At 36.2% G+C, this 21408-nt stretch overlaps 1 protein-coding gene across 1 annotated transcript in view; it reads left to right on the forward strand.

The window, feature by feature from the left end:
* Positions 1-21408, forward strand: part of GRM1 (glutamate metabotropic receptor 1) — a 380989-nt gene that overhangs the window by 270359 nt on the left and 89222 nt on the right. The window contains exon 6 of the mRNA XM_031679979.2: positions 12708-12943. Within this exon, the coding sequence (XP_031535839.1) occupies positions 12708-12943 (236 nt within the window). The remainder of the gene's footprint in view (positions 1-12707; positions 12944-21408) is intronic.

The following is a 21408-nucleotide window of genomic DNA, read 5'->3' on the forward strand; positions in this document are numbered from 1 at the left end:
GTTAAAAGTATTTTGGTCAGTTTTGGGGGTGTTTTATATTTTTTGATGCTCCTTAGCATGTAGTTATCTGTCCTTGAGAAAGAAAAGGTGAAGTGATCCAAATGTATAAACCATGGAACAATAGCTTTCAGAAAGAATAACTATTTCAAAGAATAGTAGCTTTTAATTTCTATTATGTATACTTTAGAACTAAAAATAATCATTTAAATCACCTTTCACTCATCTAACAGATCAGAAGTTCACAACTAATCCTGAATTTCAGGGAAAATATCACAGCGTGTTATAGTGAGTGGTATGCTGGTAAATGTTTAACGACTGCCTCTCTTAAAAATTAAGCAAAGCAGAATAATGAAGCCCTGATTTGTAATGTTTGCTCATTGTTATGAGTTAAATTGTGTCTTCTAGATAGATATGTTGACTATATTGAATACAAATCCCCAGTACCTCAGAATGTGGCCTCATTTGGCAGTAGAACTGTTGCAAGTGTAATTAGTCAGGATGAAGTTATACTGGAGTAGGGTAGGCCTTTAATCCAATATGACTGATGTCCTTAGAAGTAGAGAAGACACTTCGATGCATAGACACACATAGGGGACACGGTGTGACAATAGAGGCAGGGACTGGAGTCATGCAGCTGCAAGCTAAGGAGTGCCATGGACTGATGGCCACCACCAGCCTCTCAGAAGAAGCAACCTCAGAGTCTCTCGTGACTCAGAGGAAGCATGCTGCAGGGAACCATGGTTTCAGATTTCTAGCCTCCAGAACATTGAGAGAATACATTTCTGCTGTTTTAAGCCACCTAGCTTGTGGTACTTTGTTATGGAATCTGATATACACATGAAGTAAGTACTCTTGGCATGGCCAGTTTCAACCAACTTACACGAAGTCACTTACTAGAGCCGGGAAAACGATGCTAACAATGGGTACTTGCTGGCCGGTATGAGCCACCTCCAGCATACCACTGATCATAGTGTTTTCTATGAATTCTTGAATACAAACTAGTTCATAGAGTCTTTTATCCATTAATTCATGTAACAAATATATAATGAGCACCTACTATAAGCCAAGAACTAGTATAAATTCTGGGGTCATATATGGGAACAAAAAAGATGAAAACCTCTCTGTGTGGAACTCCCATTTTACTGGAAGGATGTAGAAATTTATTTATATGGTATGTCAGATAGTGATATTTTTAGGAGAAAATGGGAGTAGAAAAGAGGAATAGAGAGAAGGAATACAGCTTTAAATAGGGAAAGACCCCAAGAGAACGTGGTATTTGACACTGAAGGAAGACATGAAGGAATGAAAAGAGTAAGCTCTGCAAATATCCAAGTGAAGAGAATTCCAGAATTCCAGGCAGAAAAAATAGCCAGTGCGAAGATCCTAAGGCCAGGGTGTCCCTGGCTCATTGAGGAACAGCAAGGTGGCCAATGTGGCTGATGCAGAGCAAAATGTAGAAGAACAGTAGAGATGAGAGAGGTAAAGTGGATCAGAGAGTGCAGGGCTTTTTAAGGTACTCATTGAAAGTCTTTGGATGAGATGAAAAGGCACTGATCAAAAAGATACATTCACCCTAATGTTCATGACAGTACTATTTACAATAGCCAAGAGATGGATACAACCTAAATGGCCATTGACAGATGACTGGAGAAAGAAGTTGTGGTATATTTATACAATGGAATACTACTCAGCCATAAAAATAATAAAATAATGCAATTTGCAGCAACATGGATGGACCTGGAGATTGTCATTCTAAGTGAAATAAGCCAGAAAGAGAAAGAGAAAAAAAATACCATATGATATTACTTATATCTGAAATCTTTGAAAGACAAATGGACTTATTTACAAAACAGAAAGACTGACAGGCATAGAAAACAAACTTATGGTTACCAGAGGGGAAGTGGGTAGGAAGGGATAAATTGGGAGTTCGAGATTTGCAGATACTAATATATATATATATTAGATAAATAACAAGTTTATACTGTATGGCACAGGGAACTATATTCAATATCTTGTAGTAACTTATGGTGAAAAAGAATATGAAAACGAACATATGTATGTTTGGCTATGACTGAAGCTTTATGCTGTACACTAGAAATTGACACAACATTGTAAACTTACTATACACACACACACACACACACACATATATACCAAAAAAAAGAGAGAAAAAAAAGCATTGGCACTGGTGGATTTTAAGCAGAGGAGTGCCAGCATCTAATTTATGCTCTGAGTAGAATCACTCTGCCTTCTTACTGTATTCTTTTTCTAAGAAGTCTCTTGCCTCACTTCAGTTGGTTCTTAACATTTATCTGAGAAACTGCAGCCTTTCACACATTGCACAGGGACCTGAAAAATAAAGGTTCAGCAGCAATAAAACTTCCAGGGATTTAAAACAGAGAGCAAAGAATGGTGGTTTAGATCTATACAATTTTGCAATAAAGAATGAAGCCACCACAGCCTTCACAACAAAATGAAGTCTACCGGTAGTCATGGATTCATTTATCATGAGCATCAAGGTGGAGTTTCTGAAATGTCCTTTTTTTGAACTGTTGTAATAGCAATGTCTGTATCTTAACAATTTCTAGAGTATAAAGGACAGACAGCCCTTCTAGAACAGTGCTTCTTAAACTCTCTTCTTTTTATTATTTTTTCTTAATTTCCCAGCTAGTGCAGAGTTGTACTTTGATAAAATACAATAAAGATAAATTACTAAGAAATTAAATACAGCATAAAGACATGCAGAATACAAGCCCAAAGTTGTATTATTAGATTTAATCAGCATAAAATCTCATCTCAGTAAATATAATAAAAATAAACAAAACAAAGGAGAAAAGAGAATTACAAAAATTGTATCCATTATTCATTGAAAGTGTGTGCCTAGTTGATTAGTAGAGAAAATTTACTATTATAACTTTTAGATGTTTTATTATTATAAATAAACAAAAAGTTGTTAGTGAAGTAGGGGTTCCCTATGGTAAATGCCTACATACACACTTTGAAAAAACACCATGCCTATCAATATTTTAAAATTTTAATATGATAAGTGAGTTTATTAAATTATCTAATCTTGGTTGGAATAACAATGGTATTTGCATAGGATTATGTATGTTCTTTATTTTGTTTTCTTAACATTCCTAGTAGAATAACCAGCCTCACAGAAGTCTACTGATGGAAATGGAAGAACAGATTTTACAACACTTTCAGCGAGTTTGGGAGATATATTTTAAATTTTTGAAACAAGTAAAGCAAGTGAAGCTGTATTTTCAAAAGTCACTTTCAATTCTTTATCAGTAACCGGCTCCAATAATTTATTCCATGACATTTTGGTTCAGTTTATCTTTTGATAAAATAAGTGAATTCTGGATTCATTAATTTCTTATATGAGGATTTGTAAATGAATGATCAGTATTCTTCCATCTGCAATGGACTGAATTAAGTGCCCCCAAATTCATCTGTTGAAACACTAACCTCTGATGTGGCTGTATTTGGAGATGGGGCCTTTAGGGAGTTATTTAAGGTTAAATAAGGTTATAAGGGTGAGGCCTTACTCTAATAGGACTAGTGTTATAAGAAAAAAACACCAGAGAACTTGTTCTCTCTCACTGTGTTTCTATGTACCAAGGAAAGGCCATATGAGGATGTAGTTGGCAAGCCAGGAAGAGAGCCCTCAGCAAAACTGAATCAGTTGGAGCCTTGATCTTGGACTTCTATTCTCCATAACTAAGAGAAAATGAACTTCTGCTGTTTGAAGTTACCAGTCTATAGAATTGTTAGGCAGCCCAAGGATACTAAAGCAATCAAATTCATCACGTTTGCTGTCAACACTTTGCAGTTGATAATTTCCTACTGATTGATAATTATTTTAAAATTAAACCTGTGATGCAGCAATATATAACAAAACTTCTTCTTCCAAGTTTCTAATTTTTAATTTTGCTCTTTGATCTTAGCTCCTATTTGGTAAAATAGAATTATTTCTTTTCATAGAAATATAGAGATTATTAACTATATCTATTAGCCAGTAGAACAAGGCAGCCTTTACTATTGATATGTTTAAATATTGGGACCAGCCTTATTTCTTGTCCTGAAGAAACACTAAGAATTTATTTTGTAGTACAGACACTCTTTCCTTAATACCAAAAATAGCTGTTTATGGTCAGGTTCCATATTATCATAACTGGCTGTATGGGAAAAGATTTTAAAAGAATCCCTGATTTATAGCATTTACTAGTTTCCTTGAGGTATATATCCCCATCATGCGTAATTTAAACCTACCAACATAAAGTTACCGAGAAAAAGCTGATAATCAGTTCTGATGAGCCAGTGAAAGCCACCTCCAGTACATTGGGTCTTACGTAACTCAGACTTTGTGCTGTGTCACTAAGCGTTGTTTATGTCAGCTGACTTTTTAAAAAAATCGAGACTTTCTCCGTGAGGGAAGCACTGCATTGATTTACATTCTCTCCCAAGCTGCTTAAGTAACTACTTCAGCATGTTTTCCTGATGTTGGCAGTTGCAGCATCAGAACATACCTTTGTATAAAACAAAAACTGTCAACCACATTTGTTGACAAAATAATTCCTCAGAATTTCCTAAAATTTAAAGCTAGTTGCATTTCTCAGCCATGAAACTAAAAGAATTTAAATCAGAGCAGAGACTCCTTTCTTCAAATCTTTATCCTTTTCAAATTGCACGTATACTAAAAGAACTGCCACAAAATGCAGTATCTGCACATTCATCAAGTTACAATGAAAGAATGCTTTAACAGCTTTGTTTATTCAGTGAGTTGGTTTTCCATATCATTAGGCAGTTTGGGAAATCATCGAGCTATGATGGCATCAGAAAGCTGTACCTGAGCTGCTTCATTATCAGAGTCTCTGAACATTTCTCAGCAAATATCTCTAATGCTCATTCACTAATGTCTTGTCTGTCTTGTCAACTGTATACGTATTTTAGTCTTAGCAATCTGAAATGCCACTTCAAATAAAACTAATGTTTATCGATAGACTATTGAACATGGACTTATCAGCTTTTTAATTCAGTGCATTTTCTTTCAATTATTTTGGTTTAAAATTTTAATCCTTTATGTTTTATATATACAGTGGTCCCCCCTTACCCTTGGGTGATTCATTCTAAGATCCCCAGTGGATGCCTGAAACTGTAGATAGTACTGAATACTATATACACTATGTTTTTTCCTCCTATATATGCATACCTATGATAAAGTTTAATTTATAAATTAGGCTCAGTAAGCGATTAACAAGAACTAATAATCAAATAAAACAATTAAAGTAATGTACTGCAATATATTGAACGTGGTCTCTCTTTCAAAATATCCTATTATACAAGTTTACTGCCTTTTTCATCTGAACTAAGCACTAATCACGCACTACAGTTGTAATTTTGCAGTTTGAGGGGCAGCAGCAAAACTAGCACATATTTCTTTTTCCTTCTTCACAATTTCTTGCATAGAAGATTTTTTCTTGCTGTAGTTGCTAAGGCAACGTCGACAATTTTTTTCCTTCCTAATTTAAGTCGAGAAAGTTCACTTTTTCACTTAAATGAAGCACTTTATGGCTTTTCTTTGGCATATCTGAATTGTCAGTGTCACCACTCTTGCACTTTGAGGCCATTATTAAGCAGAATAAGTGTTACTTGAACACAATTAATACCTCGACAGTCAATCTGGTAACTGAGATGAGATGGCTGCTAAGTGACTAAGAGTTGGAATAGCCTGGAAAAAAGGAGATTCACGTCTTGGGCTGGGTGGAGCATGGCTCTGACGTTCCATCACGCTACTCAGAACAGCCCATAATTTAAAACGTATAAACCGTTTATTTCTGGAATTTTTGTTCAGTATTTTCAGACCATGGTTGACTATGGATAACTGAAACAGAGGAAAGCAAAACCATAGAAAAGGGTGGGGGCTCCTACAAATAATAAATTTTGATGATTTCACAAATTCATTAGCTAAAACAGCCCCACAAATAGTACACTCTGGTTTCAGCACTTCACCATCCATTGGGGGTTAAAAATCAAATTCAATGTATAAACCAATACATGTTCAGATAAATTTCATTAGAGCACTTTTTGCCCTCATTTCTATAGAATCGTTTCCATCGTCCATATTCAAGTACTCTTGCCACATTCAGCATATTGTCTTTTTTTGTAATAAAAAAAAGTCTGGTGAAGCTTGTGTGGCTACATATAATTGGAGTTAAAGTAAATAATGAAAATTTTATTTCTCTGAAATAGAAAGTAATCTTATATGATAAATCATAAAACAAGTTTGGTTAATTAAAATTTAATGTGATAAAAGCAAATTGATAAAAATAAGTATTTATGTATCCTCAGATATTTGTATAATTTGGGGTTATATTTGGCAAAGTAACCTCAAAAGGTCACACAGTGTAACTTGGTTCTACTGCATATGATATGCACATGGCTTGAGTCAAAGGCAGTTCACCGTATGAATTGGAAAACAACGTGTTTAAACCTTATTCAGTGACGTGAGTCCACTGATCATGCTCTTAGATCTTCCGATAAGGTCTCACTGCTGTAGATTTTTCTGACTGCTTACTCTCAGTCTCTGTACTGATCTCCTTATCGATTAGTAACAAATAGTTCATGAACTGGCACCAATCTTTAGACCACATTGTGAGCAGTACTTTTGTACAGAAGTCTTTCCCTGATGTCAATACAGCTCAGTACATTTGTTGAATTATAAGAAGACTCATAATAAATTTCTGTTAAGATCTAGTAAAACTTAATTTGTTCTACATATTGTGATAAGTGTTTTACATGGATTATCTAGTTTAATTCTCACACAGTTCTTAATAGGTTTTCATTTTATAGGCAGACAAACAGAGCTTAGGAAGTTTAACTGATTCCTGTTTCATATTGTTTCTTTAGATTATTTGAATGAAAGACAAAATGGAATGCTTACCTTGGTAGTAAAATTTGAAGGAAGAAAAAAGACCAGTTTGTCCACAAGTAATTGCCTTTTGGCCCACCCTTCTTTTATACTGGTTTGAAACTGTCCTTGCTAATTATAAATGGTCCATATAAGGTTTAGGAAATGGCCTCCACATTTGCAAGGCTGTGTGCAATGCTTGTCAATAGACACCTTTGATCTACACTTCTGCTAGGAGAGGAGGATAGTCATAACTCTCCACGTGGCAGATGATTCCAGGCTCAGGATGTCAGAGGTGGGTCGGGGAACAGGAGTGAGGAGCAGATGGGAAAATAGGATATCTGATCTGACCTTGACCTGCTTTACATGGAACTTCAGCTCCTTGAGAATTAATTCCCTTCATTCTTTCGCTTTTGCCTTTTGATGCCTTCCCTTTCCCTCCTCCACCTCCATCAATTTTCTACTGAAACACCACAGATTTAGCAGTAAGGCTTGTCTGAATGCTAATTCTGGCAGTGCAGTACAATAAAGGTGAAGCTATCCCCTCATCTTCTCTTCTGCTTTTCGGTAGGCTGAGTGATCGCTAAGTGCTTGTCCTAGATAATTAAATAAAGAGACCCACATCTTGTGTCAGTTCTATATTCATGGCAGATTAGCAGTCACTAATATTATATTTAAATATAAACTAATTGTGACCACCACCCCAATTCCTGGTTCAACACTGCCATTGTGCCTTCATAATACAGTGTAATTAGCCTGTGTGTGTGCATATTATATGCACATGTGTGTATATGTGTGTGTGCACACATCTACGTGTTTGTTTCTATAGTTTTTGCCTGAGAATTCTAGAACCAAAGACTCTTCACAAGTACCTACAGTCTAGGTACTTTTCAGAACTACCTTTCTAAAACAAACCACCATAAAAAAGAAATTCAGAACCCTTAACCAGGATGTTAAGATTCTTCTAGATCTCACCCCTGCTTAGTCTATCTTTCCTTACGTTGCATGCTGTAGGTAAACTGAATGCTTTGCTGTTGTTTGAAAGCTTTGTCGCCTCTTTAGCTGGTCCCTAGCTGGTCCCTCTCCCATCTTCCTCTTCACCTGTGGCAACTTCAACTCATCCTTTAAGTCTCATCCTAGATGTTAGCTCCTCTCGGGCAAAAATCCCCTTCCCCTTCTCTGTGCTTCTGTGGCCTGTCTTCCTTTCCTTTCACTGATTGCAGCTCTGTGGCTTTTCAGTGGTGTATTCGGTGGCCAGACTACCCTGCCCTGTAATTGCCTTGGCAGCAGGGGCCTTGCCTCTACTTTTTAGCATTGAATCAACAGCAATAAGCAAAATGCCTAACTCATACAGGATTCTTAGTGAATAAGTATTGAATGAATAAAGCCAGTCTCAATTACTATTGAAAAAGCTGCCATTTACTCTATAAAATAAATTCCAATAGTTGACACCACTTGGCTTAAATTACATTACCTTACATTTCTTCAACCTTTGTAAATGCAGTTAACATTGTACTTTATAGAATGTTATGCTTGTTTAGATGTGTTTTTGAAAATATTGTTTTTATTATGCTTTTCTTCTTTCCCTGGTTTTGTGGTAATCTTTGGATTATTTGTAAAGAATTACAGTTTTATTATCGGGTAAACACAATCACTTGAATTCATTACACAAGTAAAATTGCTTTACTCTCTAGACTGTAATTATTTTAATTGAATGAAAATAGGATTTTTCTAAAATGTACAATTTTTAAATGAATATTATTTCCTGTCTTTTTTTTTCTATCAGTTGACTTATTAAATTATTTTAACTGCTATAATGCAAAAGAAACACTCCTGCGGCTCCTGTTAAGTTTTAACTGGTAGAATTAGAGGCAGTATTCTCCTGTTGCTAATATCAGAATTTATTGAGTAGAAGAAATCTTATTATTTAAGTTTGGATTGTGAAATTTCACAGGACTAGAACAATGCTTTTATGGGACGAGAACAACCTTGTGAAAAAAACTGCTGTATAAAAATGTTGAGGGGAGATAGGAAATAAGAAGTCTTGTATATTTGTGAGGAATACTTAAGACGTGTAGCTCCCTGTTCATCCACGTTGTGCAGTTTCATTTCCAGACCCTAGATAGAAAATGAACTCAAAATTGAGAAGCAGATGGAGCAGCAGAAGCTGCTAGAGGCTGTGAATATGCCTCATAAGAGTTCAGCACTGCCTGAGGCTGGTCAGCGCCCAGCACAGCAGGATTCACTCCAGACACTGGGGTGAGCAGACGTCTGCAGGGTCACCTCTGGTCAAGCACAATCTACACCACCACCACCACCACTACCACAACCACCACCACCACCACCATCGACAACAAAAGAGAAAACCTATACCACTATCAGAAGAGCTGCTGGCTTTGTTTTTAAGTGTGCTTCACAAGAAATTCACCAAAAACAATATTCCAGTAAAAAAAACCCAATACCACAACAGCGAAAATATTTTTAAAATTTCTGTAACTGCATTTGACAAGTGGTACATAGATGAAATGATTAAAATCTATACAAACCATGAATTGCTTTATGGGTATTTTTCCATGACTTTTTATTGTTACCATTCTCTTACGCCTCACCTGTGATAAGATTTAAAATCTCATACAAAACTTTAGCAATTAAAACTTCAAAAGATATTCACCAAGTAATCCTAGTTGAATATTTTCTCTATCACATCTTGGTTCTCCTTGGATATTTATGACCTCTTGGGTTTAACACCAACTCTAATTTATAGAAGGGAGTTGCCTAGACAGAGCGGGGACGGGCCTTGACCAATGACAAAGGGGATTTATGGCTCCACCCCACTTAACCAAAGACTTCAAATTGTCTATATTCACGAACAAAACTTTACTCCTATGATGTGCTCCTCGGTGTTGGTGTGCAAAAGAGCAGGTGGTCACACTTTTGCTGCTTCTAGCACTGACCTATGATCCTTGCTTTTATAAATTGAGAATGATTTTTTTAAATGAATGCAAATAAACATTATAAAAGTTTCATTTCATACACTTTTAAAAATCGTAGTTTTCTTGTTCAGACTGTATGTGCACACTGAAGTTTCACATAATATTAAACCTTGGGGAGAAACACACTTTAAGCCTCAACTTTTGTCAGAAAGTAATTATTTCCTTCATGTTATAAGTCATTTTGATTTTAAATATATACTCATAGGCAGAATGTCTTGAAAGCTTAACTGGCTTTATTTTACCTTCTTTTTCAGCATTAGATGAACTGTAGCTTACATCTTCAAACTGCATGTAGATGTAGTTATGACATTAATGTGAATATATCTAAATAAACTAGTTCAAACTTTTCTAAGTAGACTGAGGATATATAAAGATAAATGAGTGGACTTTTTTTTCTTTTAATCAATTTGATTGGCCATCATATTTGGTGATGGTGAGTAGAGAAGGACTTTCCTTGCAAAATACTCAGGCCATTTGTCACCAGGGGCCAGATCTGAATGACTTCATTAAGTAGTAGCCTTACAACACTTGAGGACTTCCTACAATTAGGCTAACAGTTCCTAGGGTGAGACATATGCCCTCACCCCCATCTTCTGCTACACTTCTCTCTATACTCCAGCAAACTGACTCTCTGAATTCCTTGAAAGAGGCTTGGTCTTGTCTGTATGTTAGATAATCTATCAGGAACTTTCTTCACCAATCCCTACTCATCCTTTGGGTCTCAGTTCAGACATCACTTTCTCGGGAAAGCCATCCCTAATCACGTCTCTCTTCACCCACACTCACATGCGTGCATATAGATCAGACTAAGTTAGACCCCCAAGCCCCTCCTTTGTCGCTTCTCCTTCTTTACCTCCATAGTGTTTGTAATTCTTGCTTAATGTCCCACAAGTCTGTAACACTAGGGGGAGGAGAATAACATGTCTCATTCTCACTTGGGTCCTGAGCATAGCACTGCACCTGGCACATAGAGGGTGCTAGGTAAATGCTGAAGGAAAGACGGAAGGAAGGAAGGGAAGAAATAGAGAAAAGAAAGATCCATGCAAAACATTAAAATCTGTGTTCTAGTGGATTTGGAAGAAGTATATAGACATTCCCTTATCTGGCTGGTTAGACGGTACTGTACCTGTACCTCCAAATTCCATTTGTTCTGAATCATGTCAACTATAGGTTCTGCAATCCTTGATCTGGTGAAAATGCAGCTCCGGTGTGGTTCACTGGGAAGATTCTTGAATGAAATTATAGCAATTAGCTTATCTAAGTGGAGGACACATTTATCTCAGTTGCTATCAGGTGACAAAGAGAGGAGTGAGCTATTGTCAGTCATACGGATTTGGCCCAGCTCCCTGCTCTGTGAGAAGCAAGCGGTGAAACACTTTCTCTGGCAGAGACTGAATGGTTGTGCTCCAGAAACTGCAGGACACTACTCTGTGGGTAGAGGAAGAAATCCACCACTTGACGAAGACACTTTAATGTTCTCCTAAGCTTGACTAAACTTTAGACAAATTTCTTCCTGACCTTATGTCCCTTGAATTCCCTTAGAGCACTTACTTTCAAAAGCTTGCTAATGTCAGTTCTTTCTCTGACCCTTTGTAATGTAAATTTTCTCTCAGCCTCTCGCTAGTTTTACAACAGAGAAAACTCCTTGTCCAGGGACCTGGGTGCCATCCCTTGAAATGTAATCATTAAGAGTGATAGCAGACCCCTATCTCCCAGTTTTTATGGGACATGGGAACCTAATTTAGATAAGTGACAATTATCAAACACAGATGGATTAGTCACATTGCCAAGCTCCCCTCAGTGTCCCCCAGGACATTCTCACTGGCTCATCCTCGCACTTAAAACTCTCCCACCCTTTGCTTCAGCAGAATTGAGGTCAGTATCTCTGCCCTGTTGGAAAAGTCTTGTATAAAGTCTTCTTTGCCTGTTTAACGCTGGTGCAGTTTTTCTTTGACACCCTCTTGGGAAGGGATCACAGCCAATTACATGAGATCTGACCTGGCTCATGTGTGCCATTGAATTAAACTGGAGACACATCACTCATGGTAGATGTGAATGTTCTAGAGGTGAACTTTAAAAATTTGAACCGATGAATGAAATGTCAGTGAATTTCCATTTAGTGAGCAGGAGGATTATTTTTATTTTTATTTTTGTGAGTGAGACTTTTTTAAAATGCTGTTATTTTAAAATAGCACTTTTTTTTTTTTTGAGAGCATCTGGTCACTTCTAAGAGTTGCAGATTTGAACAATGTCCAGGAGCAAAAATCTGTGGTTGTCTTCTTTCTGAGCTAAATCAATTTTCTACACCATAGAATGCAGCTTGTATAATGGTTTTGATTGCCACCTTGAAAACTTGCCTAGCTCTTACTGAGAAGCCCTGAGTGCCTGGGTTTTATTTTCATCCAATTTGGAGAGCAGCTGATGGGCTCTGTGGTCTCGTAAAGAGCACTGGGCTTAGGAGCCAGACTGCTTGGATCCATATCTGGGATCCACCAGAACTTCAACTAGTTGCTGAACATCTGACTCAGTAAAAGTGAGTAGTGTGGAATCTGATGACTTGTCAATGCTCAATAAATGTTGGTTCTTGTAATTGTTACTATTCATCATATTCATCATTACTTTCACTACTGCGAAAAACAAACTCACCACAAAAATTTAAAAAATCATTTACAGATAGCAGTGCTGTCTTGAAATAGACTTTCAGTCTTGCTGAATTGCTTCATTTATGCATAACTCAGAGTCCTATGTGTGAGACTTTTGTCTTTCTCTCTCCCCATCCCTATCCCTGCATTTTTTTTTAGTGATGGCTGGGCAGACAGAGATGAAGTCATTGAAGGTTATGAGGTGGAAGCCAACGGGGGAATCACGATAAAGCTGCAGTCTCCAGAGGTCAGGTCATTTGACGATTATTTCCTGAAACTGAGGCTGGACACTAACACAAGGAATCCTTGGTTCCCTGAGTTCTGGCAACATCGGTTCCAGTGCCGCCTACCAGGACACATTCAGGAAAATCCCAACTTTAAAAGAATCTGCACAGGTAACTCGTATTCACAAAATCACAACTCAGGTTTTGGTCACCTCTTCCAGCTTGTTGAGTGAGCATAGAAGATGCCAAGGCTGGAGATATCAAAACTAAATTGCCAACTTCACTTATAAAATAGCTAGAATGAGGAGGGAGTGTGTATTGCCTCATGTTTCTTTATTCTGGAATGACTGCTTTGGTCTCTGGTGGAACAAGCTAGAAGAACCGATAATATAGGCAAAGGAAAAACAAACTGAGAATTCAGGTATCTAGTATTCAGGCTAGAGGGAAGAGATTTTATTGCAGGTATGCTTAGCAGATGTTAGCCACAGACATAAGTATGCAGCACTGGTTTGATCCTGTCTTCTTTATGACTTGCTTTGATATGAAAGTCAGCAGAAGATGAGATAATGTCACCTGGGGACACACTGCCAACATGGGTGTATGTGGGCACAGGTGACAAGAAACTCTATCCTTTCGTCTGTAAACAGGAATGCACAGGGTTTGATGAACTCCACAGGATGTCCCCCCCACTCCCCCTGCCACCAGGAACTACCAGTTAAGACTTCTTAATGCGGTGACATTATGAGTATTGTCATTCCTGCATAGACACTGCTGTACCCTGCTGTTTTTTTTTTTTTTCCCCTAGTATTGTCTATTGTGACAAAGGTAGATTCCTTTTGGTCTGTCTTAGTGCCATTCAAAGTACATGCTGGGTTGATAACATAGCATGGTGGGTAGGCATTAAAGTCTCTATCCATGACCAAATTTGTATTGTAGCACAGTGATATGACACATATTTCCTACAGGCTGGGAAGATTTTATTAAGAAATGTCTAGAACCCATTCATTCATACAACACATATATAAAACACTATATACAACCCCCAAAAGGGACAGAAAGGTGTATAATCCATGACTGTCAAACTAGAGAAATGTGTGGTCTCTATGGCAGATCAAAACAGATAATACACATGATATAGATAAATAACAACCAAAGACAATGAGTTTTTATAAGACAGCATAAGAATATGGCTAATTATAAAAATAATTTCTAGTTTTAATAACATTCACATTTTGGTGTTAGAAAATTATTTTAAATACCTGTATATTTAACAGCAGTGATATATGTCTGACTCATTAAGGTTCAGCAGAGTTCACTAAGAATTTTCTTGGTGTGAATCTGTTTTCAATCAATCAAGGTTTTTAAGATGTCCTTGGTATGGCTTCTTGGGAGGCTGAGAGCTAGGAGAAGGGGAAAGAGATGCTGAATAGTTAACCAACTCTGTCACATACATATCTCTACTGATTTCTCTCAAATAATAGACTAAGAGAAGTTAAGAATTCTAGAGGACCAATAAATTACCTAGTGCATTATTCTTACTTGAAAAGTAACGATATTGAGGATGAAGGGGCTTCATATAGTTAATGGAATTAGAACATACATGCCTTACCTCACAATACTTGACTACTTTAGGACTTAGAATTTTGTAATAGATTGTCTTTTATTGTTCTCTGTTTTCTGATGCATGTTGTTTCTTAAACTGTAAGATCTTTGAAGATAGAGAGCTCTTGCAACCAACACAGAACCCTGTACAACGTAGATCTCTGGAATCTCAGTCATTTTTTAGCAATGGATTGATCGGTTAATTTATATTCTTTTACTGTATGTAGTCAATGCGTTTTCCTTTACTTGAAAGTAAAGGACTATTATTTTTTAAATGAAATATATTTAATTTATTCAACATTCTACAAAACTTATTGAGCACCTACTATATGCAAGGCTTTAATCTAGGAGATGGAAATACAGCAGAAAACTAAAAAGAAAAGAACTGTTATCAATAGCCTTACATTTCAGTGCAGGGAAATAATAAACAAATATAAATTAAGCAAAATATATTCTCATTTAACTAATCATAAGAGCACTGAAGAAGGTAAAGTAAAGAATGGGGGTAGGGTAGGGAATGATGGAATGGAGGCACTGCAGTTTTAAGGAGAATGGCCAGAGAAAGCTTCACTGAGAAGGTGACATTTGATTAAAGATGTGAGAGTGAGCCATGCAAACACTGGGGAAGGGCATTCCAAGTAGAAGGAATAGCAAATAAAAAGAGGCACTCTCATGCCTGACTCAAGAGGAGAACAGTAAGGAGCTCAGGCTGGATGGAGCTAGTGAGTAAACAGAATAGTAGGAGATAAGTCAGAGAGGCACACAGAGGAAAAGGTCATGCAGGACTTGACTGTCCTTTGTAAGAACTTTGGTTTTGTTCTGAGTGAGATGGGAAGCCATGGGGAAATTTGAGCACAGCAGAGACAGAATCAACCTTACCTTTTCTGAATAGAATTACTTTTGCTGCAGTTTTAAAGTTTTGACAGAAAGGAGAAAGGCAGAGGGAAGCAGAGAAACGAGGAGATCCTTGTAATAATGCAGGTGAGAGTGTGGTGGATTGGGCCATGGTTGTGGCAAGCAAGATGGAGAGAAGTGATTGACTTCTGAGTATATTTTGAAGAAAAGCTGACAGGATTGTGAAGAATGACTCTGGTCTGAGCAACTGAAAAGATGGTGTCACTACTGATTGAGACGGAGAAGATTCCAGGAAAAGCAGGTTGGGGAAGAATCAGGAGCTGGATTTCAGATGAGTTAAGTTTGAGATACCTATTAGGGATACAACTATATATGTCATTTTGTCATTGTGTTTCATTAGGAAAATTCAGAATACTACTTATTAAAAATGCTTAGATGTCTTTATACAGGAATTTGCAGGAAAATATCTGGAGACCTGAGGTTTTGGAATAAAAGCTAGACCTCTGCAGCCATGTACAATAACACTTCGAGTTTTCATTTGTACATGCAAATATCAAGGTTAAAGTCCGAACTTGGTGAGCATTCATAGCAGGAAAGAAAAATTGGCCCTTTCAGTAATTATTCTTATATTATGCTTGACTCTCAAAGCTACTTTTAAGAGCTTCTTATGTGATTACAAAATTTAATAAACATGTTTTTATTTGCATTTTATTTTGGAGTCAAGTTCAGCAAATATTTCCCTTTGTTCTTAGTTCTAAGGAAGGCAGAAGACTTATTTAACTTTTCTACTTGGAACTAATTCATAAAGGTTATTAATCTTTTCTGCTGCAAAAATCCTAGAATCATACCTTTAGCAGTGTTTATTTATGTTACCTTTGTGTGTATGCATTCATGTACACTTACTCTTCTGTTTTAATCTCTGTATGAAATTGACTTCAGTGTTATTGTGGAACAACATAAACTTTCACTCCATGTATCATTCTTATCTACTTGATATTCTTGAACATCAAATGAATTCCACAGTCTTCTAATGAATATGCAGACACACTTATGAAAATTAATGTGAAGAAGTCGAAGTAACCTTTCCATACTATTGATAGCTGCTCTTCCTGTCACTTATTTTTACCTCTTCTAATTGGGTCATTTTGGTGTTTTGGAAAATTTTGATAATTGTAGTTAGTCTCCATAGAAACCTTTATTGAGCTTAATTTCAGATGTCACTATTTAAATAAAGAGTTTACATGCACTAGATCATCGGTCTGAATATTAAGGGTCCTGATCCCAGGATGAATAATCTGGGAATCACTGTGGCTAATTAAAAAGTACTTCATGCAAAATCTACATCACTGCTTAATTAGTTGAGTATATCAAGGGATTGGAGATATGTTGGAAAAGCACGAACTGAAACATCAAAGTCTAACTTCTAAAAAATTAATCATTGTGAGGACAGTGGAAAAGTAGGAATAAAGCAAATCAACATCACTCTCCTTCGATAAATGTCTTAGTTGCTTGTAGCCTTTGCGTCATGTTGGCAGTGGTACAGTGCTTTATCACTCCTGATGAGAACTGCTAAAATGATTCCATAGAAGCTGAGAGAGCATTTGGAAGCTCAGCCATTGGGTCCAGCACTGGTTCAGTGAGGCATCTGCCACATGACTTGGAAGACTTCACTTAACCCATGAGTCTCAATTTCTACAACTGTAACATGGGAACAATTTCTGCTTTACACAGGTGTGAGAATTGAATGAAATAATGCAAGTGAAATGCTTTGCAACCTGTAAATCCTTTGACAAATATAAAGTGTTATTATTAATGTCATGTCTTACCATAAAACAAACGATGTATGACAGGGGTCATTTCATTAAAAGTTATAGTTTTTGAAATTATAAATTTAATATAACTACATTCCAAATATGGAAACTGGAAAAAAATAAACACACAACCCTTAATCAATCATCCTTACACAGTGCCGATATAGGTATTTTCTTTAATTTATTACTTATTTTTTCTATGTAAGGTTTTATACTTTTTTCTGTTGGCCAAAGCAGTACATACTACTATGCTTACCATATGCAAATTGAAAAAAATAGAAAAGCATAAGAAAGATGAAGAGGGTTAAGAATTTGCTTTTATATAATTACTGTTAATTATTGTTAAATTTTTAATTTATTTCTACTAAATTCTCTCATTAAATTTTTAGTATATTTTTATCTTTTTACAGTCTTAAATTATGAAGTTAATATAATTCTATATATTGCTTATTGAAATGAATACTGCCTTTTCTTTTAAATTTATGAAATTCTCTTTGTCATTAAATTATTTCATTCTTAATGACTATATAACTTTCTAACCATTCCATTTTCAATTCTTCATAAATTGAAAAAAAAAGCTTCAGTGTTGCAATACAAATTCCTCTTCCTAATTTTTTTTGCACTCATAGTTTTCTTAAGATACATTTCCAGAAGTTGAATTACTCAATCAAAAGATATGAATATTTCTAAGGCTTTTGAAAATAAGGAGTTCCAAAAGACAACTCCCACCAGCACTGCATGAAATTCTATGTACTTTTTCATGTTGTTTTGCATAATTATAATCATAGTGTACATATAATTCTGTATCTTTATTTCACTTAGGATTATACTTTACTTTTTTAATGTTGCTGCATGGCCTTTGTAACTACCATTTTAATAGCTCCATAATATTCTATTCAATGAATATACTATAATTACTTAGCCACTCTTATACTATTGAACATTTAGTTGCTTCTAATTTTCCTTCTTATTAAAAAAAAACCCACTGAATATGGTGCAGAGTTTTCATGGTTGTTATTGTTACCATTTTTGGATTGTTCCCTCACTGTAGATTACTAAATATATAATTATTGGTCTAAGAACATAGCAGTTTTGGGGTCCCTTGAAAACAAATATTACCATCCTCTATCGTCTTAAAAGATGGCAGAATTAAGATTTGTTGTGGCTCTCAGTGTATTAACTGTATGGGTTTACTGGATTCACTATGTCCCCACCAACCTTTTTCATAATCTAGTGTATTTATAGCCATAATTTTACTTTTTCCCCTTATTCTTTGCACCAATTGGGAACAGATGGTCACAATGCTTTTTAAAGCTAGTATATCCTTATACTTGGTTATTATCCAAGACATAATGAAAGAATTCTGATGGCATCTGTAATGCTTACCAACAGCTGAGGACCAGTAAGATAAGGACAGCAGGTCTGATCTGATGAGATTTCAAGACTTCCAATCATAGGGATACTCGTCCCAGCAGAGTGGAGACTACCAATCACAATTTTTAGATTGGTACTAATTTTTATAATATATTTGCCTCATCAGGTCATCAGGTTATAAACTTTATGGACTTTCTGTTTTGAATTAAGTTATTATGGAAGGCTGTATACAATTGGCCCATTGCAGTTTGGTCCAGATTAAGATGATCTATAGACTGAAATAGGTTCCAATGTACTTCAGCCCATTAGGTCTCAGGGCAATAACTTCTCTTTGCCTTTGTAAGTTTGGCCTAAACAACAATACTCACTCCTGAAGAATATCATTGTCCTTTAAACAAGAAGTCAGTAGTCTTAAGTGGAGTTTGTGGAAGACTTTACAATTCTTCACACCTTTCTGTATCCATGCTCTTTAAAAATCTGACTTTGTAGCTCCTTCCATTAAGAGATAGAGTTTTGTTCCTGACCTCATGAATCTGGGTTGCCCTTATAGCTTATTAATTCCAAGTCTAGGTCTCAAGCAGCTTGACCTACTCCTACTCTCTTTCTTAAAGTCCTCCCTCAGCCATGTGTAAAAGCCTGAGTTAGCCTTCTAGAAGATGAGAGATAACATGGAGCAGAAATAGGATAACCCCTCTGTTGAGGTCATCCTGAATAAGCCAGTTCCCAGCCAGTCCACTAGCTTACTGTTAATACATAAACAAACCCAGCTGAGATGAGTCATGGTCCAGCCCAGAGCAGCAGAATGCCCCAGTTGACCCCCAGATTTACGAACTAAATAAATACTGTTGTTTTAAGCCCCTGAGCCTCAGGATAGTTTGTTATGCAGCATTATTGTGCCAATAGGTAACAGATAAAAGGTCTCCATAGCCTGATATTCCATGATCCTCTCATGGAGCAATAGTTGGTTTAATTAAACAGAGAAACATAATTCCTTAACCCAATGCTAGAATTCTCAGTCTTTCCCTGCTGTAAGAAGAATGGTACAGTATTGCATCCTGCATTACATGGAACAAAGCCAAACATTTTTATAGATCCTGTAATGAAGATTTCAAAGTCCCCTGATCCAGGGCAGTGAAACTCTTCCACTTAGTAATTCTGATATGCATACCGAAAATGCTGATGAATGGAGCGCAGTTACAGCTGAGTCAAACAAACACCCTTAAAACAGGAGTCATAGGTTCTCAGACAATGCTGGTAAAAGTTGCCTTATGGAGCTACGTTTCAAAGGCCTTAGATATTTTTAGTCTGTTTGAGCTGCTTTAGAAAATTACCATAGACTGTGAGTGGCTTAAACAACAGAAATTATTTTTCACATTTCTGGAAGCTAGAAATTCTGAGATCAGGATGCCAAGGCGATTAGATCTTGGTGAGGGCTCTTTTCTTGGTTTCCTCACAGGGTAGAGAGAGGAAACAAGCTCTTTTCTTACAGGGGCGCTAATCACATGATGAGGACTCCACACTCAAGAACTCAAGACCTAGTTACCTCCACAAAGCCCTATCTCCAAATACCATCACGTTGGAGATTAGGGTTTAAACATAAGAATTTTGAGGAGAAACATTCGGTTAGTAGCAGATGTGTTTAAATCTTTTGGTTGGAAGAATAATAATGAACTGAACTTGTGTCCCATCTGGACATTATAATTTCTCAGACAAATCTCATTATCACTCATAGATGAAGTTCTAAAAATAATATTGTACTATATAAGCATAGTTTTGGTCTGACTATTTCTTTTCTTTTTATATTGAAGTATAGTTGATGAGTCTTTTTATATTTTTTATTTAATTTTTAAAAATTTTATACAGTTTTTAAAGGTTATTTTCCATTTACAGTTATCACAAAAGATTGGCTATATTCCAGGTGTTTCACAATACATCCTTGAGCCTGTCTTACACCCAATAGTTTGTAGCTCCCACTCCTCAACCCTTATATTGTCCCTCCCTCTTGGTAACCACTAGTTTTTCTCTATATCTGAATATGCTTTATTTTTTTGGTTATATTCACTAGTCTGTCATTTTTAGATTCCACATATAATATCCTACAGATATCAAACAGTATTTGTCTTTGTCTTATTTCTCTTAGCATGATGGCCTCCAAGTCCGTCCATGTTGCTGCAAATGCAAAATTCTGTCCTTTTTATGACTGAATAGTATTCCCTTGTGTGTGTGTGTGTGTGTGTGTGTGCACACATATATATCACATATTCTTTATCCATTTATCTGTTGATGGACACTTAGATTATTTCTGTATTTTGGCAATTGTAAATAATACTGCTATGATCATTTGGGTGCATGTATCTTTTCAAATTATTATCTTCACTTTTCTTGGATATATACCCAAGAGTGGAATTACTGGGTCATATGGTAGTTCAATTTAGTTTTTTGAGAAACTTCCATACTGTTTTGGACAGTGGCTGCACCAATTTGTATTCCCGCCAACAGTATATGAAGTTTCCCTTTTCTCCACATCCTTGCCAACATTTGTTATTTGTGTTCTTTTAGATGATAGTCATCCTGACAATATTTTATGTGTAGCTGTCCAGTTTTCCCAGCACCACTTATCGAAGAGACTATCTTTTCTCCTTTGTATATTCTTACTTCCTTGTCATAAATTAATTGGCCATATATGCATAGGTTTATTTCTAGGTTACTATCCTGTTCCATTGATCTATGTGTCTGTTTCTATGCCAGTACCATACTGTTTTGATTACTGTAGTTTTGTAGTACAGTCTGAAGTCTGGGAGCATGATTCCTCCAATTCTGTTCTTTTTTTCTCGAAGTTGTTTTGACTATTTGGGATACTTTGTGTTTTCATAAAAATTTTAAAATTATTTGTTCTAGTTCTGTGAAAAATTCCATTGGCATTTTGATAGGGATTGCACTGAATCTGTATATTGCCTGGGGTAGTATGGCCATTTTAACAATATTGATTCTTTC

This window comes from Vicugna pacos, chromosome 8 (assembly GCF_048564905.1).
Source record: "Vicugna pacos chromosome 8, VicPac4, whole genome shotgun sequence".
In the NCBI taxonomy this organism is placed as follows: domain Eukaryota; kingdom Metazoa; phylum Chordata; class Mammalia; order Artiodactyla; family Camelidae; genus Vicugna; species Vicugna pacos.